This window comes from Numida meleagris, chromosome 11 (genome assembly GCF_002078875.1).
Source record: "Numida meleagris isolate 19003 breed g44 Domestic line chromosome 11, NumMel1.0, whole genome shotgun sequence".
In the NCBI taxonomy this organism is placed as follows: Eukaryota; Metazoa; Chordata; class Aves; order Galliformes; family Numididae; genus Numida; species Numida meleagris.
In genome coordinates this window covers 13,038,377-13,065,801 of record NC_034419.1, presented here as the reverse complement: position 1 = coordinate 13,065,801, position 27,425 = coordinate 13,038,377, and the positions used below count along the sequence as shown (strand labels likewise).

The 27,425-nt window shown below is 40.9% G+C and overlaps 1 protein-coding gene across 2 annotated transcripts in view; it reads right to left on the bottom strand.

Annotated features, from left to right (window-relative positions):
• Nucleotides 1–27,425, bottom strand: part of PTPRG (protein tyrosine phosphatase, receptor type G) — a 379,675-nt gene that overhangs the window by 3,289 nt on the left and 348,961 nt on the right. For both annotated transcript variants that reach the window (XM_021409043.1, XM_021409044.1), the window contains exons 15-27: nucleotides 21,579–21,670; nucleotides 12,838–12,934; nucleotides 11,098–11,180; nucleotides 10,736–10,870; nucleotides 10,370–10,504; nucleotides 9,770–9,942; nucleotides 8,920–9,055; nucleotides 8,435–8,581; nucleotides 6,508–6,601; nucleotides 5,155–5,231; nucleotides 4,600–4,728; nucleotides 2,786–2,932; nucleotides 1,832–1,974 (exon numbers count right to left, since the gene is read on the bottom strand). In XM_021409043.1, coding sequence (XP_021264718.1) covers nucleotides 1,832–1,974; nucleotides 2,786–2,932; nucleotides 4,600–4,728; nucleotides 5,155–5,231; nucleotides 6,508–6,601; nucleotides 8,435–8,581; nucleotides 8,920–9,055; nucleotides 9,770–9,942; nucleotides 10,370–10,504; nucleotides 10,736–10,870; nucleotides 11,098–11,180; nucleotides 12,838–12,934; nucleotides 21,579–21,670 — 1,588 coding nt within the window. The remainder of the gene's footprint in view (nucleotides 1–1,831; nucleotides 1,975–2,785; nucleotides 2,933–4,599; nucleotides 4,729–5,154; nucleotides 5,232–6,507; nucleotides 6,602–8,434; nucleotides 8,582–8,919; nucleotides 9,056–9,769; nucleotides 9,943–10,369; nucleotides 10,505–10,735; nucleotides 10,871–11,097; nucleotides 11,181–12,837; nucleotides 12,935–21,578; nucleotides 21,671–27,425) is intronic.

Below are 27,425 nucleotides of genomic sequence, written 5' to 3'. Positions count from 1 at the left end.
GGCCTGATGGCCTCGTTTCCACTTGGGCTGATCACCACCACCTCCCAGAACGCCCGACACTCTGAAAATTATGCAACAAATCTTCATCTAGTTGCTTGCATACGGGCAGTTATGTTTAAAGTTCTTGACAGCGGTCTCCTGTTGGAATTTCTGAGCTACTTTGAAATGCTGTTATCAAATTCATCTCACCATGTACTTCCTAAATACCATGGGCATTTGGTATCTGAAAATTCATATATTTGGAATTAATTTGCAGTTGTAATTATTAGCGGATTATGTGATATAGTAGCTGCATGTAGTAAAGGGAAATTTTCATTTTCAGCTACATTTGCTTTGGCTCCAGTGAAAAGCAGAATCCAAATTATGTATTAGGCATAAAAATAAAATCATTGAATATGACAAATAAACCAAAAAAGCAATTTACAGAAAGAATGACTCAGCACTGTTAGAAATGAGATTTTGATTTTTTTCTTTAGTTCTAATATGAATACCCAAATCAATAACGGTTCTAATTTTGTAAAACATAATCTTAAGTACTGCAAGAGCAGCAGAACCTCACTTCAGACTACCCAAAGCATGAATATTAAAACTAGCCTGGAATTAATAAGTGCTGGCAAAAGCCAACAGAGCTCACACCGTGCGGCAGCAAGGCAGGAAACAGAGGGAGGAAAACTACTTCCTGCAGCCCAAGGCACTGTTTGCAGGAACCTGCTGGGAAAAACCTGTTGCAGCAGCAATGCTCTGATACGAAGCGAGAGCTCTTTCGGCAGCAGCAGGTAGGAGCATGCAATCACACAAAGCTGATCTGACCGCTGAAATACCAGAGTATGCTAGTAACACCGTTACACAAAAGGTGAAGATTTCTAAGACTTTTCCACTAACTGTTCTGTAGCAATGGCAGAAGGGCTGACTGACTGGAGAGCAGGGGCTTGAGGGGTAGCAGTCATCTATGCTGGCTTGGTGTCTGCTCTAAGGACAACCCAAGCAGTGGCAGAAATTAGGCTGCCTTGGGATTTTAATGGCAGAGTGGCTCCAGAAAGCGCTTTGCCCACCAAGAAACGGCTTCTTCCAAAGTCAGCCCTGTGAGACTCAGGCTCTGGCTTCACAGTAACAGTATTTTGCAGCTCCATAATGAATGCAAATTAATAATATGCAATGTAGTATTTAGCATCTTTTATAACTGGGCATTCAAGCATAGCTGGCAGGACAATGCTCACCATTACAGCACAAAAGAGAGAAGTGTTGGGACATGCTGGCCCTGTGTTAACCAGCTCCCTCCCACTTGGCACCATATGGCCCTTTGGAGTGCTTTGGGAGGAAGAAAGAAGGGAGAGAAAACCGCTCGCAGAAAACCTAGAAATCCTCGTGACAAGATACTGCTGCTCATCCTGAGACACAGCCGAGCTGAGCCTGTTCTGTGCCTTACCTACACATTAAACCTGAGTTGTTGAGTTCCTCTGTTTGGAAATTGGTCTCCATAAGCCTCTACTGGGCACGCAGAGCCTTATCTGAACCTGGGCTCTGCCGGGTTCTGAAATCTGTTGTAGAATTTGTTTGAGACACTTCCATGTTCAGAAGAATGCAAATTGCATACAAAGCAAACACAGCCTCGCTTCCTAAGTCCACCCAAGCCTACAACCAACGCAAAAATGACAACAAACAAATGTAAAAGTATTTGTCCTCAGTGCCAACTGAAACCTCATTCCTGGAAATGCAATCCAGACCCTGCGCCTTAGACCACAAAACCCCCCACTCCATGCAAGAACAGACATCAGTCCTAACAAGTACCCTGTATATCTTGCACATAAATGGGAGAAAAGAGATGACATACTCATCATGAACTATGGTGGGGCCATCCCTTGTTAAGGCCTCTTCCTTAATTACATTGATAAGTTCAAAGGTACTGCTTATGGGAGCATCTGGGTTTGGCCATTTAGGACACTGAAAGTGGCGGACTTCCAGAACGTAGTCATCCTGAAATGAAAAATCAGCCTCGGCATTAGCTACTTCAGTTTCACATTTATCCACTCCAGGATGAAAGAGGAAAGAGCCTCTCTACAAAATGAAAAGAAATCATCTTCTTCCAAACAGTGTATATAAGAAGAAAAAAAATGATGCACAGCTCTAGCATCTCTGTACTGGGGAACATCCTAAAATAATACAATTTTAACAAAATTACTAATTGATAAAGATTTCATTCTTTATTTCACAGCTTATATCCATATAGACCTTCTCTCAGAGCTCTTACAGGTCAAAATTCAAACAAGAGGAAAGTAACCACGGAATCTAAACTTAAAAGGGTTTGCCAAACCAATGTTCTGCAGCAAAATCTAGCTGCAATTCTGAAATCAAACTAGAGGCAGCCTTTTAACTCAAAATAAACATGCTTGATAAATAATCCCCCTTAACTAACCCCCAAACAATTACACTATAAATACTGAATTTTATAAACAGAAACAGAACAATAAACCTTGGTGTACTTTACAAAGAATAATTCAATCTACTTTTATAATTACTGAATGACAAACAATGTTTTCACTTTTGAATATGTCAAACACTAAATACTACAGCCTCACTAGCTAGTGGAATCCACCCGGAAGTAGAAGGTGTGAGAGGGAGAAACAGTCAATGAGAACAACTTTCCCCTGTGAGCAACATGCATGCACATGCATTTACAAGTACATAGTTTTCAATACTGTTTGTGAACTTTTCTTCTGCCATGTTTAAATGACATGAATAACATTTTGGAGAAAAGCCAAGACCCATAGCTGGAGGTTTATTTTACCTGGGTAGCTTCAAGGATAAAGTCATGGATGATAATTTGCTCTTCGTTAGAGAGGCACAGTCTGTCTTTGCTGATAAGGGTCACAGTAAAGGCCTCACAGTTCATAGATTCCTCGCGACTTGGCCAGTACACAAACTCATCTTCTGCCTGGAGGAAAGGAAAAACACACTACTGCAGACTTTCAGATACCTTGCGTGTGACTGAAAAATCCAGCGGATCAAAAAATTGGTTTGATACATAGAGACGATCAGGAGCCAACATTTAAAAGATATTTTTGTCTAAAACCAACTTACTATTAGTCTACTGGAAGTCATTAAGCCTGCCAGGCCCCTCTTTTGTGAGTCCAAACAGGTAACACTTGCTTTTTAATTGGTTTCACAGGGAAATAGTTCTCTTACCTCACTCGTACTTAACCTTTGTGTTATATTACCTCCTGCCTACACAGTTTTTCATAGAAGTTAGACACTTGTTTAGAAAATAACTCATTGACCTTTACAATTAATCGCTTACTATTTTGAATTTGTATCTTTTGCGGTCTAAGCCAAAACTCAAGGATGTCAGTGGAAGGTCTTTGGATCAGGTCTAGGTGGAAGACTGATGGGTACTTCATGTAGGGGTACAATTTTTAAGGGTGGGGGAAGATGCTGTCTCAGTCCCATTCCACCCCATCCCGGCAGCCAACACGACACAAACCAAGCAATGGACCAAAGCACGGACACTACTGCCCTGCTTGACAACCTCCATTCTGGGCTCACTGAAGATGAAAGCTGGCACCAGGAATCCTTGCAAGTGATACAGCGAAGGCCAGTGCTCCTCTTTTGCCCTTCAATCATTACTGTTCTGCAAAGCTATTCTAAAGACTTTTAAAGACAAGATCAACCTCTTCATTTCTACCTGATACTCCCTGTTTCATTAGTACTTTCTGATTCAATCATATTTCACTGAATGCTCTTTGCCCTGCAGTTGCACTGCACGTGGGAAGCATACAAAAGAATGCTGCCTCTTTTTGTACTGTAGTACCATATTGAGTATTTAGTATACTATTTATACTGCTGCCTCTCATGACTGCTATTTTTCTGCTGTCATGGAGGTGGTTTCTCTACCACTCTCTGCTACAATTGTCTGTGCACCTTAGTGATGCATGTATGAAAAAAAATAAACCATTTAATTCTTAATCCCTTTGCAGTGTCCTCTTGAGACATGCTAGTAAACCTGGAAATACTGATTAGCACTTCACTTGTGTCACCTGCTTCTCTCTCTTTGTCTCATAAATTAACATACATGTTCACTTTTTACTTACATTAAAACAACTTCTGTAACATTTCACAGCCGTAAGTTCTGCATGGCCTTAGACTCCTGGAAACAGGCAGCTATTCTAATGTCTTTGCTTTGTATTTTTGCTCCTCTCAAAGTCTGTGCCCTAGTCTTTTGTGACAAGCTTAGGGCAAAGTTTGAGAAGGTGGCTTGTAAACTGGCTTTGCTTTCAGCAGGAAGTAGCTGTAGCATGTAACGAAATGACCCAGGGGAGGTTCAGGTTGGTTGTTAAGAAAAATGTCTTCTCAGAAAGAGTGGTTAGGTATGTGAACAGGCTGCCCAAGGAGGTGGGGGAGTCACCATCCCAGGAGGTGTTCAAGAAAATGGCAGAAGCTGTACTTAGTGACACTGTTTAGTGGGCATGGGGGTGATGAGTTGACGTTTGGACTTGATGATCTTAGTGGTCTTTTCAAACCTTAATGATTCTGTGATTCTATTACCCTAGTGGCCTGCTGGGCTGTCACTGCTGTATGACACAGGGACGGAGGTGTTTCACTCACCAGGCTCTGGTTGTCTGGCAGCATGACGATGATCTGTGCATTGTGATCCCAGATCATTCGCCAGAAATCTTTAGTTGTATGTGGCAGCGGATGTTGGGTTATGATGAACTCGTTACTCCTGTAGTAGCCCTTTTCCAGCAAAACAAACCACAGTTACTTATTGCCTTCAGTACTTCTAAAGCATTAATTTTATCTCTGGGGACGCATAATGACCCTACTTCATTTTATTCCACAATATTTTCGCACAAACTATAATTCTGTAATGCCATTTCCAGCCTGCAAAGTCCCTGTTGTTTTCACTTACTCTAAATCCCAGTATTTATTTGACTGTATCTCAGGAAAATACACATTCCATCTAAATGCATCTACTATTTAATTTTCTTAAGCAACAATCTTTAATAAAACACAGTTAATAGCTTTACATTATGGGGAAGGTGTTAAAATCTCATCCGTTAATACACAGCCATTACGTACAGAATTAAGACAATTATAGGCATCTGGTATTTAGCACCTCAGAATTGATTTTACTTTGTAATTAGGTGTTGGCTTCCTCACCATGATATAAGAGGCATTAATGTAATCAGTTCCCTTCATTCCAGGCAGTGGTGCCAAGCCCACTCTAGCACGCTCAGCTATAAGACAAAGATAAAAAAAAAAAAAAAGAATATAAAGTCTGGTCATGGCACATTGCAGAAAGCAGGAATTTCTCAGACGTTAACAAACCAAACTCTGCAGCTCCCATCTCCTGCAGGAGCAGGCCAGCACTTAACCGTGTTAAAGCATTGCCTGCTAACACAAGATATAAAAAAGAATGTTGCACAATATTCCCACAAGGACAAAGTAATTTTAGGAATCAAATTTTACTATAGCAAAGATTTTCACAGCAGGCTGAATTACCGAATAACAGTATATGCAGTGATAACAGGGGATTTCAGGTAATTTTGGACTGTAGCGTTCTATTTGTTTCCAGCAGCACAAAAACCCACATGACTGATTTTGCTTTCCCTACCACTCTATAGCACAACCACCACTCATTCCTCCCATCTGGAAAGTGAGATAACCTCCTCAGATAAAACCTTTCCATAAATGGGTAACAACTCAGAAGCGAGTGAGTGTTCTTCAGCAGGTCTGCACCGCTCTGTGTTTCAGGGTTGGTTCAAGAACATCCTGAAGCCAACTGGCAGGCTCCTACTGCCAAACCGAAATCACTGCAGCTACACGACACAATCTGCGAAATCGTACAGGCTATTTCAGTCCATTCACCTTTGTTTATAACTTCTATCCTGATGATTTCCCTTTTCGTTACCGGACTTCACGATGGACCAAGTCTGTGCCCATACCATGTTGCATTAGTCTGACTACTGCTTGTCCTGTACGCCCTGTGCTCTGGGCAATGTGATGGGAATGACATCGTGTCTACACTTGGTCTTATGCAAGTTCACCCTGCTTGGCAACTGTGCAGAAATTCCATATTAATGACTGTGAAACTGTGGCCTTGAGCACTAAATGCCCTCATACGTGAGTAAGGCTTTCACACAGAAATTGAATGTACTGTAAAGTTAAGTACATTATAAAAACACTTGTGCCAATCACCCTGGGAGATCTCACCTGAGCTGGGAGCTGCATCAAAGTAATTATCACAGTATTCCACAGACTTATCCTCCACCTAATTATTCAAATTCTTAAGCACTTCACATTAACATTTCACTTGGACAGTATATCTAACTGACACCGTAACTATTGTCTTTTTTTCAGTTTCATCAGAGTAATTCCAAAAGACAAGACAGCTTGGTCTATACAGATCACATTTCTTCTTCCTCGTGGCTATGCCTTTTCATGCATAACACAGGGAGTGTGCACTACAGAAAGTTATGCTAGGCAGCAATCAAACCGAAGATGCGATCTTACACGGCACGACTGATGAGTTCCTGTTCTTCTCTTTGTTGCAGTCTTTCTGAGCACTGAAGCATTCCACATATTTTGCATTACACTGTGTAACCAGCTGAAAGAGAATAAAGTAGTAAGTCAGTCCTCACAGCACTCTAAATGAAGAGAGGTGGTTTCTCCGCCAGCTCCTGGGAAGAAGCATCAGCAGAAGAATAAACCGCACTGTTAAACTTGTTTAAAGTACTCAAGATGCCAATGGAAATCATCCTTTTCATACAATTTGTTTAATGGCTAAAAAGATCTCTACAGCTCTCAGCTTTGAAACATCCTGAAAATGAAGTTCCATCAAAACGCATTTCCACAGAACAGTACGTTTAGTTATCTTCGAGAATATATTTCAAAGGCCTACAGATATGTTCACTTGGAAGCAGGTCTCAGGGAAGAAAAGCTAGCAAAATAAAACAATGACAAAAAAACCCAAAACTTATACGTTTTCTTTCAAAATGAAAGCAAGATAATTCCTGCAGAATACCTTTTTTTTTCTGCCAAGCCTTTTGGGAACCCAACACACCAGCAGCAGAGATTTGAGGCTGAGAGTTGTATTATCTGGTCTGCTAAATTCATTCTGGGCACAGTGAAAAGTCAGGGAGGCAGATTTGTCTTTCAATATTCCCTCAGTGTATGGGGAACTCTCCCAGAGCAAGAAGGGTGAAGGTGGCTTTTCCATCTCTTGCACTAGCGACTCATTACTCAAGGTAATTTTATTCCCAGTCAGTTGAAAGCAAACTACTGTACCAAGGCATGAGCACTTGTTATTTTCTGCCAGCTCTGAGGTAGCAGCAGAAATCAGGGAAAAATTTAATAATCGCTCCTTCCTTAGTCCCAGTTTCAAACCCACTCTAATCAAGATAGCACTTAACTCATCTGTGTACTGGCATTGTTAAATTGGAAGTTCCAGAGTTTCTAAACACTTGTGCAACTCTAGCAGAGTAAGCTGTTTCTGAAAATGGCACTTCAAATTTGCAAATTTTGCCATAAGTCATGAGAAAACATCTTCATACTTATAATTTGGTATTTTTTATAAAAATTGAATAATTTTTCTAATGAAATGTCTTTTTTTTCCTGTGTGTGTGTGCACATTCCTGTGCTTGTTTCTTTAATTTAGTAATTAAGCACCTGGAACGTCTTTATTGATTGAGAGTACTGACATTTCTACAAGTGAATTCTGAGATGATCTTGTTCATTTTTTAATAGCTTTGCACCTGTTAAAATTTAACAGTTTCAGTTCCTTACATGGTCATTAAACTGAATGAGTTTAGGTGTGAAAACAGACATCACGTATAATCTTATGAAAGGCAGTCCCACAAAAGAGTTATAAACGCATTCAAAAAATGCAATCAGAAAATCCTAGGTTTCAAATAGATCCAAGCAAATAATTTTACTTTGGCCATGATGAATGCAGCTATAATACAGTAGGGAAAAGCAGCAAGCACAGCTATTAGCAATGAGAAAGGCATGTAGTGTTTCCTGGTATTAAAACATTTTAAATTACTTATCCACAACATGGAAATAGCGAGTTGCACTAAGAACCTTATTTCATTCCTTTCTTCATATATATGCATAAGAATCACAGTTTTGAGGAAGACCTCCAGCCAAGTTACTCACACACTCAGGAACACCCCAGCTCCCTTTGAAATGGGGAGACTGGCAGCAGCACGCTTCAAAGCACTGCTCGTGTTCCGCTTTGCACCTTTGACTTCAAGAGCATTAGTGCTGATTTCCAGCAGCGTGGCTGACTTGTTGAGCCCTGAACTTCCCAGGATGCTGTGCTGTGCTAATCAAGGGTTCTGGTTAGGTTCATTGTCTATGACAACGAACAGGGAAGGCACGCCATGCAACACAAAGTGGAGAAATTAGGTCCCTCTGGATGGGAGTGATATAGCCTTACCTTGAACTGTTTTTCTAATCGTGTCTTCCCTCCTATGCCAGGTATGAGGATGCTGTTAACATAACTGTGCAGCTGGTTTGCCGATACTTCAGTCTCCTTCCCAAGGATGGCTTCCAACAAGGCATCATGAATAAAAATGTACTGCTCCTAGATAAACAAGGCATGTCACGCAGGCACTTGGAATAAACCAAATGGCTTGCTTTAACTGAGGGCCAGAGCACTAAAGCAGGGTATACAAAACAAACCACCCATGCAAATATGGCCAAATACAGAAAAAAAATTCACAAGTGTAACACACACAGCTCTGAAGAAGTCATAAGCAAAATCTGAAGTTTCTGGTCTAGAAAAAGAGAGACATTCCAGTGCAACAAATGTCTTGTGATATATTCAGTACTTACAGGGACGTAACTGAAAAATCTATTTGCCTTTTGATTGCAACATAAAAACGAACATGGCCATACACTGAGCCCCACTGCAATCTTTACCTCTGTCTGGACGAGGTAGTTGCGCTGTGTCCTGATATGTTTCAGGAAACCCAGGACATTAACTGTGCTTTTGTCTTTTATCTGCTGCAGCATACTGTCAATCACAATGTAGGTACCAGTTCTGCCAACACCAGCACTATGAAAAACGTAAGAGAAACCCATGTAATACAGCCAGACCAGCCTAGACACAACAGCAGAACAGAACTGAACAAATGCACCTATTCTGAGACTTTCAGTTCACTTCTAGCCTCAACCATGAGAGCTCCAGAACAAAATACTTCTGTTTTCTAGGAACTTTCTGGTTGCCAGTGGAGGTGATCCCACCCTGCCCATGCACTGAATGGGCAGGAAACCAGGCTTTGGAACCAGGAACTTTGCACAGGCACATCAGTGCAATGCTCAGCAGCTCAGCATCATGCTGCAGGACTTTGCTAATGCAACTAGGATGCTTTCGACTTGGAGCTGGCTTAAAATGTAGGCTAAGCCAACTCACATCTCCCTGCACTCCACAGAGCAGGCACACTGCCGCCTTAATAATGTATGGTGTTTGCCTTCACTGGCATTTGAAAGAGCACACGCTGCAAAATAGGGACATGTACCATCAAGTATTTGATCACATCCATTTAGATCAGATATTGTGGGGAAATTTTTCACTGAGAGGTTGATGAGGTGCTTGAAAAGGCTGCCCAGAGAGCTATGGGTACCCCACCCCCGGAGGTGCTCAAGGCCAGGTTGGACGGGGCCCTGCGCAGCCTGAGCTGGTGATTGGCAGCCAGCCCACGGCACGGGGTTGGAGCTCCATGATCTTTGAGGCCTCTTCCAACCCAAGCCATTCTATGATCCTTCATACCTGCAGTGCACAACCACTGGTCCCATGTCTGGGGTTCTGGCTGCAGAGGATCTCCTAACGAAGGTCAGCACAGGCAGGGCGTACTCTGGCACACCCATGTCAGGCCACTGAGTGTAGTGATACTGAATAACCGTTCTCTCGTTCTGGCGCCCTTTTGGGTTTCCCTTCTGACCCTGCATGCGGAACGTAAGCAGAGAGAAGAGAAAGATTAGGAAAGAGAAGCATAGAATCCTTCAATTCTACTTCAGTTCCTCAGTTCAGTCCTACTGGCTTGCTCAGATGAAAACGTGTCAGACTCTGACAGAAGGAATCTTCTGCAGCTCTGCCTCTTGTTTGGTGGAGACACGGTGCAAGGAAAAGACATGCAGGAATAGGTAATGACAGCAGCAGCTCTGATACCAAAGCAGTAACAAACTTGAGAGAAACAAATATAGGTTAAACCTATCACCAGGCTCCTTGTAATCCTGTTTTTGCTTACTCATTTCCCATCTACCTGCTGCTTCAAGTTGCCTATGCAACAGCTGAATTTTGCTCCTGTGCGGCTTGCGTCCTGCACAAGCTAGAAGGCATCTGGATGAGAACAGTGAAGGCTTCACCCACCTTTTTCATCTTTGTGTTCCTGACCGTGAAGCGGCGCACAGTGTAGCAGGCATGAATGTTTGTGCTCTTCAGCGTGACTATTATGTTGCCATACTCCTCGCTATTCTCTGACGGCCAGTACTGATCGCATTTTCTCTGAACAAAGACATAGTTGGATGGGTTGGCTGAAGGTTTGAGCTGTTTCTTTATATTTGTGGTTAGAGCTTTTTAAAAAAGTAAAATCACGGCTAGCTACGTAACCCTCTGTTATTTAGGTACATTTTAGACATCAACACGTTTCATCCCAGACCATTTAAAACAAATTCTACCCACGTGATTTGGAGAGATGGTAAGGAGCATTTGCTAACAAACTAGAAAATCTCTTACTCTTCCTTTTTCAACAAGGTTTGTGATCATGACAATGATTCCAGTATTTTGTTCCCAAATCATCCTCCAGAAATCTTCAAAGGTAGACTTTAAAGGTCCCTGGGTAGCAATGTAGGCTTTTGCTTTGTTGTAACCCTTCAAAGAAAACCATAATGCCAAGTGAGATGAAAGCAGTATCATGGCAGAGAAATTAATAATTTAAAAGTAACAAAGAAAGGTGCCTTTCTCATTCAGAATAGCGAGGAATTTGTAGCAAAACTATTAAGTGAAGTTGGAAAACGTGAACATTTCACGAGTAGCAATACTTCCTCCTTGGGGAAGGATTTAGTGATAGAGAAGAAAAAATAATTCGAATAACTTACATCAACATAATTAGCATTAATGTAGTCACTGTGCTTAGAATCTTTTCCTGGTAAAGGCCTCAGCTTCACCCTACTGTGATCATCTGCAGGATAAAAAACAGAACACAGAAGCATTAAGGAAACATGATCCAGAATTGCAAGTAAACGTCCTAATTCCTATGTATTGGAGTAGCCCTTATTAATAACTTGCAGCAATTGGCTTTGGATGGAAGTGGAATGCATCTGTTCTTGGCCATCTGATCACATCCCTTAAATTACACTGTTTATGCTGGGACAGCTTCTCTTTAGGACACCGGAGCCCCAGTAGAAAGATCTCTAGGATGATCTGCATCACACAGCACAGTGGGGACTCAAAGAGCCATGGCACCACACTGGGTTGCGGAACACTGTGCAGCGGCACCAGCTCAGCTCCTGTAGGCTGTAACGCTGCCTTTGCTTGGCTCTGTGGCTGAGCTCATTATCCCGTGCTCCATATTGTGCTCAGTCAGCTCTGTTGGCTCAGGGAGCAGAGTGAATGTCCCCACTCCTTCACCACCCTCAACACACCAAGAAGAAAGACTTTGGATCATGCTGTTCCACTCTTCAGCTCTTCTTCATCTTGCACTCAAATGGCTGACTTCTTGCTTAAATCAGAAGAAAACTGCAACCCTTCTCCTGCTTCTAAGCAGCAGTGTGGGGCTGGGAGGTGCTTCCAACACATAGAGAAATGAGACATAGGCTAACTTCAAGAAGGAAGCATCTGGTTTCATTTGCCTTCCAACACAGCAATGGAGAAAGAGGTTCCTCCTAGTGCGATTTAGAGTATTGAAGTTCCTGCTTCAGTTCTCCTCTACGGTGCTTCTCTCTCAGCGCTTAGAGGGACCAGACACCTATGTCTAAAATCAGAGCTGGGACAACTGCAAAGAACCTCCTTGCACAAGGACATGCAGTATGCATGCTACTGGTGCTCAGCCTGCACCTCAATTGATTCTAAGAATCAGATACACACATTTCCTTCCTAGGCCATCAAAAACATTCAAGATTTATTGCAACATTTATAAACACAAGAACCTGATATCCGTGACTCCCCATTTTTTTTCCTAGACCACAGTAACTGCTGCACCTGCCATTTGTTCCACATCAGAGAACAATATGGAAAAAGTTGCTACATTTGTACCCCCGACCTGTAGAAATTTGCACTCTAGAGCTGTGTCCAGATTTGCAGTTCTCAGAGGAATACAGGCAAAGCCAGCACTGTGCTACAAAGATCACTGCTTGTCCAAGCCAGACACACAGCTGAAGCAGGTTGAAATACAGCAGAAGTACTCTGTAAGATTTAGCATCTTTGGGAATACAAGGGAATCCCAGGGATCATCAGTAAAACTCGTTGCTCCCCCATGCACTTCCCTTAGGCCAGTTTTCAGATGTTAGCAAGAAGAAGAGCTCTGATCACCAGTTTATCCCAGTTATTCCTCCACAAAGTTTCACAGTAAACTGGTAGCTTCTAAATCTACACTTGGACCATCAAACTGCAAAGTACTTTAAAACAAAAGCTGGAGTGAAATCGTAGCCTCAGAGAAGCCAAAATGTCCACTGCCTTTAGAAGGAAAATGTCCTCCCAGCCACAATTCCACGTATTTATTAATTGCTGTGGAACAATATAACTTTAAACCACCTGCCTCTTCCAGCCACACAGACACACTGTGAGAGGAGAGTGCCTTTCCTGGCTGATTAAACATGCTTACAGTCCTGCCTACTTACACGCTAGGATGTTGATGTATCTGTTCTTGTGCTTGTTGTCGGGGTGGTTGGAGTGCTCTGCAGTGATGTTCATGTCGGCCGTACAGCGCTGCACTTCCTAGGCATAAAATTATTCAAACAGAAAATGTGTCAGCACGAAGAATGAAGTTTGATCTCCTTTTGCAACAGCTCACAGAAACCATGTTGAAAGTATCAATATCTTACCCGCTGGATTAAACACAGTCATTCAGTATTGTTCTGTGAGACACGGTCTGTTTAAGCTAGGGAGGCATTAGCTGCTCCCTGGTGCCCTTCTCTCCACAGACCTGGTGACAGAGGCAGTCTGGGCACCGCAAGAGTCTACTGTCCCCCTCTGACCAGCAGTCCATCCATCTTCTGGACCGCATCTCCCGATGCCCCGCTCTCTCCCCTCTTGGGAAGACAGAATCCCTTCAAAGGCAGGAATGGTCACAATGTAGGCTAAGAAATTCAACATCAAAACCATTTCAACAGAAGGCTTTTGACTGCAGGACAACTTATTTGCTTATAACCTCTCCAAACAGGGTTTCTGACATTTCAGTTTGGCACTGACCTTTTGCAAGTTCTCTGCAGAGAGATGCCTTTTATAAAGAATAAATAAAATAGATCTCTGAAGATAACTGCTAGTGCTTTAAATACCACTGCTTGGACAGTGATTAACAGCCAACGATATAGTGAAAAAGATAAAAGGTTGTATCCAGGTATATATTCTGGAGTTACGCCTATTCAGACGTTTACAAAGCAGGACGAGGCAGGGCTTGCAAAGTGTTCCTGAAGCTAGAAATGCAGACGCCTGTCTAGTTAGGTCAGATACCTAATTCCAATTGACTTTTTGGCTCTTAACCTGCTCCTTTCCTTACTCCGTTGAAGAGCAGAATACAGGGCTACTGAAATGGGGCAACGTACGATCTCTTCTTTGCCCCTTGAGAAGAGCAACTATTCCCCTGGGCCGTGCTGCCCTAGAGAGTTACACCCATCAGAGACTGCCCTGCAAACCGAACCACTGCAATCCCCCAAGTCACATACGACACCACTTCTGAGTCAGATTTCTTTTCTTCTGCAACCCTCTTGAGAAAGCTAACCTCCTGTTTAACATTAGCATCAATATTTGCAGTTTTAAAACACATTTCTGAAAAATATATCAATGTTTGGAATTAACAAAATTGTGGAAGAAACCAGTTATTCAAATTGTCGCCAAACAGATCCCATTTTCCCCAAGGATAGATGGGGAAGTGCCGAATTACTTTGTACTTCAGGCTTTAAAAATAACAGTATAGAACCCGCCTAAGAGAGAAAGTCATTAGGAGCTCACAGCTGCTACAAAGATCACAAGCTAAGTGACAGAGAAAAATTATCAAGAGAAATGCTATACAAACAGCAGATGTATCAGAGCTCAGCATTATGCGGACGTTTCACAAAGGAGATGCACTGCAATTTTGATATCTTCCTCAGCATTTACATTTTAAAAGTGCCAAGTATACTAAAACCTTGAACATTTTATAGCTTTTATATCCACACGGCACTCCCAAATAACAATTGCTTTCTTCTCCGCCTTCTCCACAGGGAGAAAGACACTACATTCACATTCAAGGAGATGAGCTGAGCAAAGACAAAGAAGAATTAGGCAAAACTCTCAGCTGGTCCTAATAGAATTTTCATAGTTCCATTTCCATCAAAGAAGAAAACCCACACTACACTGTGCGCTTCCCCTAATGCTGTTTGTCAGCTCCAGTAAACAGGGGACTTCTGATTATACACCAGGCAGGATCAGTTCAGCCTCAGTCACAAACGGAAAAGCAGCATCGCTTACCTCTTAGTTTCATTTACTGCAATTTTCTTTTACCTTTTATTTATTTTTTTTACATTTAGAAATCATGTAATATCCTTGCTGTGCTACTTGAGGTCACTCCTAAAAAATACTCCTCCACTTCTGAGAAGCCTTATGTCAGGCACTACATCCCCGTATCACTACAAAACTCTTTTTAGAAGTTATTAGCATTGAAATATTTATGCCAAATGTGGCAGAGTTTAACACAGATGAATCCAGCAAGGTTCTGTGGAGAATACTCTAAAAAGTTAGAGAATTTAATAGGGAATTACATCCCTGCTAAGGAATTTTCTCTGACAGTTTAAATACTACATAGTAAATGCATCACTTTCTATTAAATTCCATAGGATTCTTCCATAAGGGAATTGTTGGTAGGGTTAATCACTTTAATTAACCTTTTTATGGTGATGCCGACTGTTTTCTCAACTGTACGTGTTCCCAGCTGGCCAATGCAAAGTTAATAGAAGAGGAAGATTAAGCGAAGATGGTGAAAAACACAGCGGTGGAAAAGAATGTCTTTTCAGCTCTGGGCTCTTTTCTTCAGCTTCCTCAATCCTGCTTAGTCTCTGCTAGTGATTGTGAAGGCGTGCGGCTGCTCCTCATGTTTAACTCTGCAGAACACATTACTGTCCAAAGATGAATGGATAAAGGCTCTCATTCTTGTCCTTTCAACTTATCATTGACAACCCAAGAAACCAAAGTACATCGTTTCAATTGACTGTTAGTTACTGTAAAAAGTGTTCTAGTCTACGCTATTATGGCTAATTTACCTTTTAATTATATTGTCCATGCTAATGCTAATTGGAATTTGATACACCCAGGTTTAACGACCCATTTTCATTGCCTTTCTGAAACAAGTTAAAGATTAGTTTCTTCTAAACTTCAAAGAATTTCCATTTAAGTGTAAAATCAAACCGCTCCAGCATCTTGCTGGCAATATAAGGTTCTGAGCAGGAATTCTTGCTACAGTGACTGAGCAGGAACTCAGTCTCTTGATTTGGCCTTATGCAGTGCTGCTGTTGTTTCCCATTACTTCATTAAGGAGATGTCCTAGGAGGAGCTGAACTGTAAAAGCCTATGAATAGCAATGAGCAGGAGTCACGAACAAAGGAAGGATCCTAATCTGAAGGGCTAAATTAAAGAAGATCCATCGCTACGTTTCGATACAATTGTGGTACTTTTCAGTACAAAAGCAGTTAGTTAGTTCATCCACACCCCTAAGATCACTTCTGATCTATTATTTTAATCCCAAATTAGAGAGTTCCGTGGTAGTGCTCTTGCTGTTTCTTTTATCACAGCAAACATGAGGATGGCACACCAATAGAGACAGCAAATAGCATCTGAAGATCTCCCACGGGAACAGCGTAGATTTTTGCAATAATTTAGCACTAGTAGAAACTCTCTGATGGCACTCAAGAGAGAGGTGAGCTGGGGACAGCCTAGACAGAAGGGGAAAATAAATAAACCAAAAGGACCGAACATAGGAATAACAGCAGAGGAATCATGAACAAATAGTTAAAAATTGATGCGAGTGTGAGTGAGTCGGGACCACTGAGCTGTGCGTGCTGCTGGGCTGTATGCCCAGGTGCTGCCTGCAGATGTGAGAGCAGAGGAGAGTGGAGCATCTGCTCACTGCATCCTGCCCTTCGGTACGCAGGGAGGTGGGAGTCTGACCGAAACCTTGCACTCCCCATGTGCTGCTATGGCTCCTCTGAGTGGGGCTTCTAGGCAGAGACTTTAGGGAATATCATGAGTGATGGACAGCCAGGAGGTACTGAAGAAGTGTGTGGATGTGGCACTAAGGGACCTGGTTTAGTGATGTGAATGGTAGGCCAGGTTGACGGTGGGACTTGATGACCTTAAAGGTCTTTTTCAACCTAAATGATTCTATGATATCTGAATTTCTTTTGCTGTTTCTCTTCAGCTTTATCTCTTCATTCACGCCAGCTTGTTGGTCTGGATCTGGCAGTAAGCTAGACTCCAGGAAGACCCTCCTTCATCCTCCAGCCGCACAGTGCTGCTTTCACTGCAGCAATGCACAGCCCGAGAATACCTTTAATTATGGCAGTTTTAGGTCAGGTTTCTAAAACATTCCCCAGTGCAGCAATGTTTGCTAGCAGCACGCTTTTGAAATGGCATCTTTCTACTGCCAAATTCCTTGGTGTAGATACAGTAATAAGAATGAGTCTGGTGTACGCTGTGTCTAATCTGTAAAGGATGCCAGTGTAACTACACAGTGTTTTTAGTGTCTCAAGAAATGTGCAAAGCGCAGCATTATCTCAGTCTTCAATGCAGCCCTTCACAAGAGAATAACATTCCGAGGTCACTGGTTAAAGAGAGCGAATGACCCCTGCCCCGAGTCGCAACAACCATGAGAATAACGCCAGCAAATCCCTGTCCCACCACTGAAGATATGGATTTATGTTATTTTCTTACACTTTGAGACATTTAGAAGAAGGTGCCACTGGAGTATAAAGATATTTTCAGTTTATGTGATGAGGGAGCTAGACAGCCTGCATGCGAGTTCAGCGAGCCTGTTCAGACTCCAAATTGGCAATGATTCATTGCACTCGTACGGCCACAGGCAGGAGAGAGGTCTGCAGAGACTGCACTCACCCACTCTAATCGCTCCTGCCGCAGCACTGACCGACCCACTCAGAATCTGGGGGGAGGTAAATAAAATTGTCTGATCTCAGAAATCCAAATAGGGCATTATATTATAAAAATTCATAGTTAGCTTTGGGGATGGAGGGTGATTTCTTGGCTTAATGTTCTCAGAATGAAAGGACATGGCTATGAAAAGAAATTACTGTGTTCTTCCAGTAACAGGCCAGGAAGAGGGAGTGAAAAGCTCTACTGTGGGAGGTGGCACTTCACACTCTTTTTGATACAAGAATTTGGAGGGCACATGCCCTATGTAATCAGACTGAGTATCAGAGGAATAGAAGATGGTGAATGTGACACCAGTTTTGCAAAAGAGAATCAGAAGGGATTTCAGGCACTACAGCCCACTAAGTCTGACTGGTCTATGGGGAAAACTGCTAGACACTATAATAAATAGCAGAGTTAGTGAGTGCATCTAACACGCTGTGGAGAGATCCCCGAGGAAGCCCACAGGCAAGGACAGTCTAGAAGAGAGTCACATATATGGATTTCTGAAATGTTTTTGAAAAGGCCTCTCAGAAAACATTACTTAAAAAACTGATCTGTTGTGGAGCAAAAGGAAAATTCCTCTTGTATACGAACGGGTTTTTACCACCTGGGAATTGTCAGCGTTCACATTTCTCCAGTGGGACCTTATGGGGACGTAATCTATTCATAAATGGACTGCAAAGGAGACAAAGTGTATTTATAATACAAAATTATTCAGGATCATTTAAAAAAAAAAAAAAAAAAGCTGTTTGCCAAGGGAAGCAGAATGAGCTCCCAGTACCGAGTGGCTGAATGATAAAATGGCAAATGAAATTCCGTGTTGATAAATGCAAAGTGATGTACTTGAGAAAAACAACCCTAACTATATATACACAATGACAGCTTCTCAATTTGCTATTGCCATTCAGTGATGAGACCTTGAGGTCACAGCTGATAGTTTTCTAGAGGTGTCAGCTGAGTGCTCAATAGTTGTTAAAAAACAAATAGTATGTTAGGAAGGATGAAAGTAATAGAAAACGAGACAGAAGACATCACCGTGCTACTGCAGAACTCTGCAGTAAATCCACTCGTTACATACTGTGCTCAGTTTTGGTTTCCCCACCTCAGAAAGGATAACGTAAAGGAAGAAAAAAGGTAGAGAGTGAAGAAGTCATCTTAGGCACAGAGTGGCTTCCTCAAACAAACAGATTAAATACTTTAGAGTTCAAAAATGTTGACTAAGGAAGAGGTAATATCATACACAGAAGCACATGGAATCATATGAAGCATTTAAGTGAAAAAGGACGTACTTCGTAATGCAAAAACTAGGAGGCACCTAGCGAAGTTGTTAGGCATGAGTTAAAACCAAAGGAAATCTGTTCTGGAGGAACAAATTGTGGAATTCATTGCTATGGGAGGCTGGGATGCTTTTGGGCACTAGGAGTCTACATTGGTTCAAGAAGCAACCAGAAATTTATGGAAGAAAGGTCTATAAAAATCTATTAAACATAACGATGCCAAGAAAATTTCTGGCTACACCTCTCAGTCTCTGCTCAGTCTTGCCTCAGTGCACACAGGGAAAGAGGCACCAAACCCTGCCCCAGTCCTGCCCTGTAAAAACATGGTACCTCACCCCACATGCCATGGCAAAAAGGGCCAGCACTGCCTGGGAACAAGCCAAAAAAAAACTCCTTGAGATTTTCTCAGTTTTAGGTCGAACAAATTTCAAGCTGAAATACAACGAGTTACATCAGAAACTAGCACTGATAATACAGGCGTGTGGACTGGAGTTCAAAAAGTTAACATTGTTCAATATTAAATTGGGCCATATATTTCTAGCTTATATCAAAAACTGAAAATTCATGGGACTCAAAGGAAATCTCAGCAGTTCTGTACATAGAGGAAAGCTCAGCTATCACCAGACAATAAAGCTGGCTACTTGCACTACAGTGACCCATAGGGAATAAGGAATCAGTTTGGATGTACTTTCCATCACAAGATTTGTGAGTTCCCAGTCCTTTTCTCATCTGCACATAAAACGCTTCCTAAGCACATTCAGGAAATATCTTGCTGTAATTACACTCGTTTTAAGAGGAGGAGGGAGGCAGCATTCATAAAATCTACTTTCACGGGAACCTTCTTCATTTAAAAACAAACTCCACGCAACACACGGCATGCTGCCAAAAACACAGGGAGAGACTCACACCAAAAACCAGGTATCATTTTACCCACAGGGTCTGTGAAAAATTCTGGGTTCACTCTTCCATCCCATCTCTGTAAACTGCAAGGCAGAAAATTAGGCCTCTGAGGTGTCTGCAGGGCAGAACGTAACCATGAAAGGGAGCTGGGCAGCTGATCCCAAACAGTGACCGTCTTGTTCCTACTCCCTCTCCTCACTGTAGAAGATTTCCTTTAGTCTTTAGGAAGTGGAGACCACAGCTACAGAGAAACACAACCGATGCAGCTGCACTGACTTCAAAGGAGATGATCTAAATTTTGAGCCAGTGGGGAGAACAGAATTTGGTGGGTGCAGTAGAGTTGGAGAGTTTAACTTCCTGCTGAGGGGACCCTGCTCCCAGGAAAAGGACTAATTGGCTCAAGCCATGTCTCCTGACTGGCAGCTATGGCGTGGCATTCACAGCAGGAAGCTCTGGGAGAAGGGGAGAAATAGGGCTATTAGAGCAGCGCTTTCCTTCGCTAAAACACGGACGGAAGGTGTCCAACATTTGTTAATAGCAGTGATTTTGTGACAGCTGAAGCAAAGCCAGCTCAAAGCCAGACCAAGTTTACAAATGTGTTGGTGATTATTTTGAATAATTAAATGGTGTAAAACCCAGCTGTGATGAATAGCACTGGGGTCGCAATTCATAAATAATTGAGAAGAGTGAGTTGCATTTGATCATCCTGATCAAATTCTACTCTCTGGAGAATAAATGTTTGTCCTGAATACCATCAACGTTGTTAAATGCCTCAATATTCCTGCTCAGCCATCCAGCCAGCAGTCAATTGAACTAAATCACTTTAACACCTTACACATTTGCCTTCCTCATGAATACAAAATGTTTCTAACTTGCACAATGGTTTTTGGGCATCATACAAAGCAGCCACTCTTTATAGACAGTAAACAAACTGCAACGATAAATGTTTTAAATGATCCCATTAAAAACAATTCCCACATACAGTCTTGTCTTTACTGCAGTAAGTAAAGAAGCTGTAGATATTAGGCCACCTATTTTGTTTCATTGCCTTGTTTGTAAGCAGAGCTGCCCATGTAATTCACATGCATTGCACAAGCACACTTCTTTTTGCTGATGGGGAAGCCAGTACCCACAGCTCCAATGCAATTTCCTGGGGCTCCTCCTGTTTCTCTACACTTCTAAAAGTTCAGCTGTGATTGTGATAAGACTGAATGCAAGAAATGCCTAAAAACTAGCCAGAGAATACTAAACTCTTAGGGCCTGACTGCAGTCCATCCTCACATTAAGTGATGTTTACCATATTTTGGCAGTATGGGTTGGGTAACTCAGTCAAGGCAAACTGCTTTCATTTCTTTGGAATAACCTCAATTTTGTAGCACATTTATAGGTCAGAATCTGTCCTAAACAGCTAAAAAGATGCAAACTTTAAAACAGTTACATTAAGTGAACACTTCCAAACAAGTCCTGAAGCCTTTCTCTTTGGTTTTACTAGAACAGAATAACCAATTACTCCAATAGCAATGGAGGAAGAAGGGCTCCAGGAACTGATGCAGTGCAAATGGAAGGAACAGCCACAGTTTGGGGTCTTCACTGAAGACCAAACACTATTATTCTTGCTCACAGTGAGCACTGTTTTGTTCTTTTTGGGCTAAGGTTAAGTATCTTCTTAGTGTGACTTGAAAAAGCAAATTCTGAGCCAACAGGACTAAAATAAGCTACTGATTATAAGAGAAATATGGAGTTGAAAACAACAGCTTACATCTTAATGTTGCAGGCAGTTTTTCCAAAATAATAAAAGCTTAGTAAGGTTCCCTTAAAGGCACTAATTGTAATAGAAGCCTGCCTCAGACCCTTGCTCTGTGGTGGGGAGAAACCTTCTGTAAATAACCAGTCCCAGGCTGTTCATACCTGGTGGCAAATTGGTCTCTCCCTCTTTCTTCTGATGCATTTGAGTATTGCATTTACCTGACATGACAGCATCACACAGATGTCACACAGCTCCTTACTATTAATACGCAATTAACTTTAGGAAAACAACATTTTATTAGAGGATCATTAAATCATACCTCAAAGTCTTCTGAGAACCCATGCTGGTTATTAGAATACAGCTCACTGATGTGTTTAACAAACTGCTTGACTGGAATTGCTTCCATATCATCTGTAGAAAGAAAGAGATATTCAGGGTTGCCATTTGTCTCATCTGTTCAAGATCTGCTCTCTCAGCTGCAAACTTGGGAAATAAAGTACTGAGTGAATACACATAGACCTGAGTTCCCAGTGGTAGAGCTAGTTCAATATGCAGTAATAAGAAATCCTGATAGATCTGGACAATTTTGATGTACATTTATATTATAATTCTAATTCTAAGCACTGTGAATATGAATATTGAGTCTATTCCCTGTGATTCTTATTTAAAAAGACCAATTGAAATTCAAGCATTGTTTAGTTCTTCTACACAGTTTGAAGGTAGCTGTGAAGGGAATGATGAGATCTTCTCTCCTTCCATGTGGTATAAAAAGACCAGAGTAGACCCAAAATAGGAAAGTGCAGAACATAATTGCATCCAGTAAGTTTTTATCAGATGGAGCAGAAACACAGGCTTTCCTCCCGGAATGGAGAAATTACTTTTTCCTTTTTACACAAAAATGTATGAAAAGAGAAAGAATTTAGCATGAAATTGTCTCTGTGCAGAAGAACAGGGAACACGACACCCACGCTAATTTGAGCTTTCTCATGTCAGGCACTATTCATAACACTGAATAAGTCTTCCACTGGACCACTCGTTCTGGCTTACCACAGTGCAAATGCTACCCAATATTCACTGATAAATGACACACAAACATTTTCTCAAAAGAAAGAAGCTAAATGCTTGACCTGAACTAAAGACAAACAAGACTACTTCTAGCACCCATATCCCCGGACAGATCCTAATAAAACTGGAGTGTAGGATGGTTGCCTTATTTCTCTTTCTTTCTCTCCCTCAAAAAAGGCGTAGATGTTGTTATAACCACCACTGCAGTTGGTAGAAACACTGTGCTTGCCAAGATTCATTAGTTAATATTTTCAGTCTGGCATTTAGAAAATGTAAATTGCTATACAACTGTGATTACTTTCAGCATGTGAAATAATCTATTGCCTGATGGCTACTATTGTCTGATTGCATGATTTTATGGCAATACACTGGTATTTATGTATCCCATTTAATATTCTTCTGAAGATCGCATCCAGTTTATGTTTACTCCAGTAATTCAGTGATGTATTTTTGCTCCCAGTTTGCAGCCATATGGTTTGGTACTACAGCTGCATTATAATCTGGATTCCTTTCCTTTTGAACATCTACATTATGATAGAAAAAATCCAAATATTTCTACAGATACTTAGCAAAATTTAACGATAAATAAATAGATGTGACATTTACTGTATTCAGAGTGAAAGATCTTTGGCAGCTAAAACCCCTAAGCTGTCACATATGCTTTTCTTAGCAAAGGGTATGAAGATCTGTATGTGTAAATGAGGTTCTACTTTGGCAAGAATTTTATAGATCCAGCCCTGACAACCTGATTGCTCTCCAGCTGATGGCAGTTAATATTGACCATGTCATTACTCCTCTACTCTTATTTTATCAGGTAGTGCTCTAGGGTGGCTTTTTGCATCTATTGACATTTTCAGATTTCAATCAGCTCTCTTCTATTTTATTTACACGAGCCAATTGTTAAAGATATGTTTGCAATCTGATCACCTCCCAGTGTAGTAATGCTACTTTAATTAACCACATGCTCATTTACTGAATAATAAAGAATTCAAAACATTTGACAAGTGTATGTTCATCTTAGTGAAAAGCTGCAGAACGCAGAAATGCTGGCACTTAACAATATTTAAGTGCTAACATGTATTTTGTGTAATACTGAGAACATCACCATCTCATAGCAACATTTGTATTAATATTTTTGATGCCAAGACACTTGAATGGAATGAGCTATACGAACAGCAGTCAATAGCAAGAGCCTGTAAAACAATCTTTCCTCTCCTGAAAAGTAACATCCTAAATTTCCCTGAAAATAGCTTGTGCGATGATAGCAATTTCACACACTGTCACAAGAAAAGATCCATATTTATTATTTTTTCTTGAGTAGTCTAGCCCAGCCGAGACCAACCAAGATCAAGGATTCACTGTTGCAAACTCGAGTGTCCAATTTAATTTCGCAGAAGGTAGAATTTAATTTTAATTGTAATCTGTGAGCCAAAAAATACATTAGAGATATAACGCACTCTCCAGTCCATTGAATTCCCACCAATTTCAAGGATGGGTCTGAACCAGAGATCCATGGCAAAACAGGGTTAGTTTTTCTTTTATCATCATCACTGCATGGTGGCAGCATCTCTCCACCTTTATAGTCACTGTTCATTCACTTCTCTGTTGTTCACTATCCTTTATTTTTCTTCTCCCATTTTCCTCTTCTGCATTTTCTCTTCTACAACCACTCTGATTCCCCCCAAGAAGCCATAACCCAATGCAATTTCTTACCCCATTTGATAACATGGGAAACAAACAGCAAATAAATAGTAAATACTGTTGATATAAGAGATCACTGGGAGACACAGAGTTTATGCCGCTGAAGTTGCCCATAAACTCAGGAAAACTATGTTGAAACAAAAATAATGTTTGATCTCTGGAAGATCAATATCAGAACCACAAACATTAAAAACCCAATAAGCACTTTGGATTTCCAGCTTTTTAACTGCTGGGATAATGTGGTCATGCTGACCATGCAAGGTCCGGTAGGAGAAGCCATCCCTTGAGGGCCAGGCAATTTCTGACTGTTGCCCGTCTTGTCCCCTGCTGCTAGCTGCAAGAAAGAAGCTGTAAGACAGAGCCTACTATGCTAACCAATGGAACAGGGAAGTGTTAGTTTGGACCTGTAATTTTCTATTCATGACCTCCAACACTGAGCCTTCAGTCAGGAGCATTAATAACTCAAGCTGTGGTATATGCGCAAGATTACTCATGGGCAGCGTGTTGGGCCTCTGGTAAAATACATACCAATGTACTCAGTACTCTTAAATGACACCTGCTCTGATGTTACCTGAAGAGAGCTTTGACCTTCTCTAAGAAAAGCAACAGAAGTAGCTAAATGCACAGAGAATATGCTTTTCCTTGCACTGTCTTCAGTCCAAAGGCTTCGGTTAAACCCCCCTTCCAAGCTGAAAAAAACAGACTTCAATGACTATAATTCTTTTAATCGATTGAAGAGATTAATGGAATCCTATAATGGCTAATTAGGAGCCTTAATAGTTGTTCTGTGCTTATTTCCTTTTGCACCATGTACCTTTTCCCATCCAGAAACCAGAGTGACATTTGATATTTTAAGTGTGATGCTTACATTTTGCAAGATCCACACATTCTTCAAAGAGAACAGAGAAATGTTTTAATAACATACCTTCACCTCTAACAACACAGACATAATTACAGTTCTTTCTAGCTTGGATTTAACCATCTGTTTTATCAGTGTAAATAAAACAATTCTGGATTTACATCATTACAAAATGTGAGTTGAATCTGGCACCATACTAGTATGCTAAGACTTTGTGTTATGCAGAGAAAGAAGTAATCTTAGATGGAAAGGGGCAAAAGTCTCCAGTACTTTATGATAATTATATTTATATAAATACAAATTTATATAAATGCTATTATAAGCAATGCAATTTATAATAAAATTATTTACAATCAGATAATACTGAAGCTGATAGATGGGGGTATCTTTCAATACTACCCCAGAAAATGAAAACTTGGGCAGTATCACAAACTTGGGTGGAGTATCACAAACACAAAACTTAAGGGGAGCACAATGCATCTCATTTCCTGTTAAAAAGGGGAATGCCAAGAAGAAAGCTGTTTGTTTAAAGAGGATGGAAGAGGAAAACTTTCACTTGTACCTCATTTTCTAAGAAGTGGCAGCAGACAATGCAGAATACATAGACTCTTTCAGATGACAGGCACCTTCAAAAGAAGCCCAAACTAAGCAGAAGCAATGAAGTTAGTGCAGGGTTACATTTAAACTTTGGACAATCAGTAATCCTACCAGGAAGGATTTTCCTCTATGTCCCACTTAATAAGCTGCCTTTGTAATGTTAAAGCACTAGAGGCCAATTGCAAAAGAAAAATGGAATATTGTATCAGAGATGGCATTTCCACATAATAAGATCTAGAACTCATTTTGACTCATTTATAGCCTGAGAGCTCACTCGTTGGTTTAGGGGTATTGGAGTGGAATAGACGGTTTTGAGTCAGGAATTAATCCAGAAGGTCAAAAGCAAAGGTCTTCTTCATATTACCTTTGCCTAGTTTGGAGTTTTGGCATTTCTGAAGACCTCACATTCGATATATGTGAAGAAGTCGTAGTACGAAGATTTTCCCATGTCTTTCATTGTGTGTATAAATGCCTTTGGTTTTTCTATCTTAACTCTTAATTCTATCTAACTGCTATCTTACCCACTCTACTAAGTCAAATTTACTCCTTATACCTTATGCCTTACTTTAACATGAAAACTTATTCCACCTCAGTCCAACAGCCATTCCATAAGCTACAATATGGACCAGATAGAGTGAAGGCTGGCAGAGCTATAGCAAAAGCCTGCCTTTACATGCAGTACTGCAGCAGAAGTAACTAAGTGGAGTGCAGTTCCAGCAGATTCATGTCCACAGCCAGTAATGGGGCACTCAGAGCCCGAACTTAAATAGGATCTACGCAGTGTATCAAGCTATATCAGAGTGCACACAATACACAGGGACGTAAATCCCAATATGTCTGTATCTGGTGTGTCTCTAGAATGCAGGTGACCATAAAGAATATTGCAAAGATTAATAGCACACCCTTGGGTGAAATTCGGCCCCAGCTGAGGTTATTGAAAATCTCTCATCAAATTAACTAAGCTCAGGTGTCCACCTTGAGAGAGAAGCTTACAAAAAGACCTCTGAATCTACAGATACTAAGTAGACTCTGAAGTGCACACATTTACAGGGACCAAAAACTTCATATACAGCTCAGATTTTGGCACTGATTGAAATTGAAATGTTTAAGCAGGCAACTCCACTGCCAGCTCGTGCCCTAACTCACGCTAGCACTTGACTCTACATGTAATCCCACGCATAAAAATGGGAGGCGCCCCGCTTTCTTCAAAGGATTTTAGACTTAATGCATTTGAATTACACATATTTATATAGTCAGAGCCTTTAATTCTGCAGTACACTGGCTTTCCTTGCTTTACTATTTAAAATAAGGATGCAACTGAAGCCATTGTATTTCATTTGGAATAATTAATTTTTCTGACCGATCACATTCCTCACTGTATAAAAAAGGGCCAAGAATACAAGAACAGTTTTATTTGTATTACACAAGTATCAGCTGATTTATGATACAACAAAGTCATTTAAAAACTCTCAATACTGAGAAGACCTTTGCTTTCTGCGGAGATCATACCTGCATACATACTAAAAAAGCCATACAGCAGGTTTGGATACAATAAGCAATGCAGTAGGAGCTCAAACTACCTGCTGAAAACGCTTCATAGCTGGTATCATCTTGAAGCCAGTGACCTCAGTAATTAAGAGAAATGATAAATTTAAATTTATAATCTAAATAAATGTCATTTAGATAAATGAAAATAAATAATAAATTACTGAAAGTTGATTATTGGGGATACTCTTCCTCATTAATTATTGCATTTTTGTAGTTGTTTGTTTAATCAAGCATTGTTTTTAATAAAAATGCCTTTCGGTGTGAAAAGACATAAAACTGTGAGTACACCTGAGAGTCCTGCAGAGGTAGGAATTTTGAAAGAAGAACAGAGAATCCTTTTCTGCAAGATAATTGCTATCTATTCGTTATAATCAAGTCAAATGAATACAAGGGCAA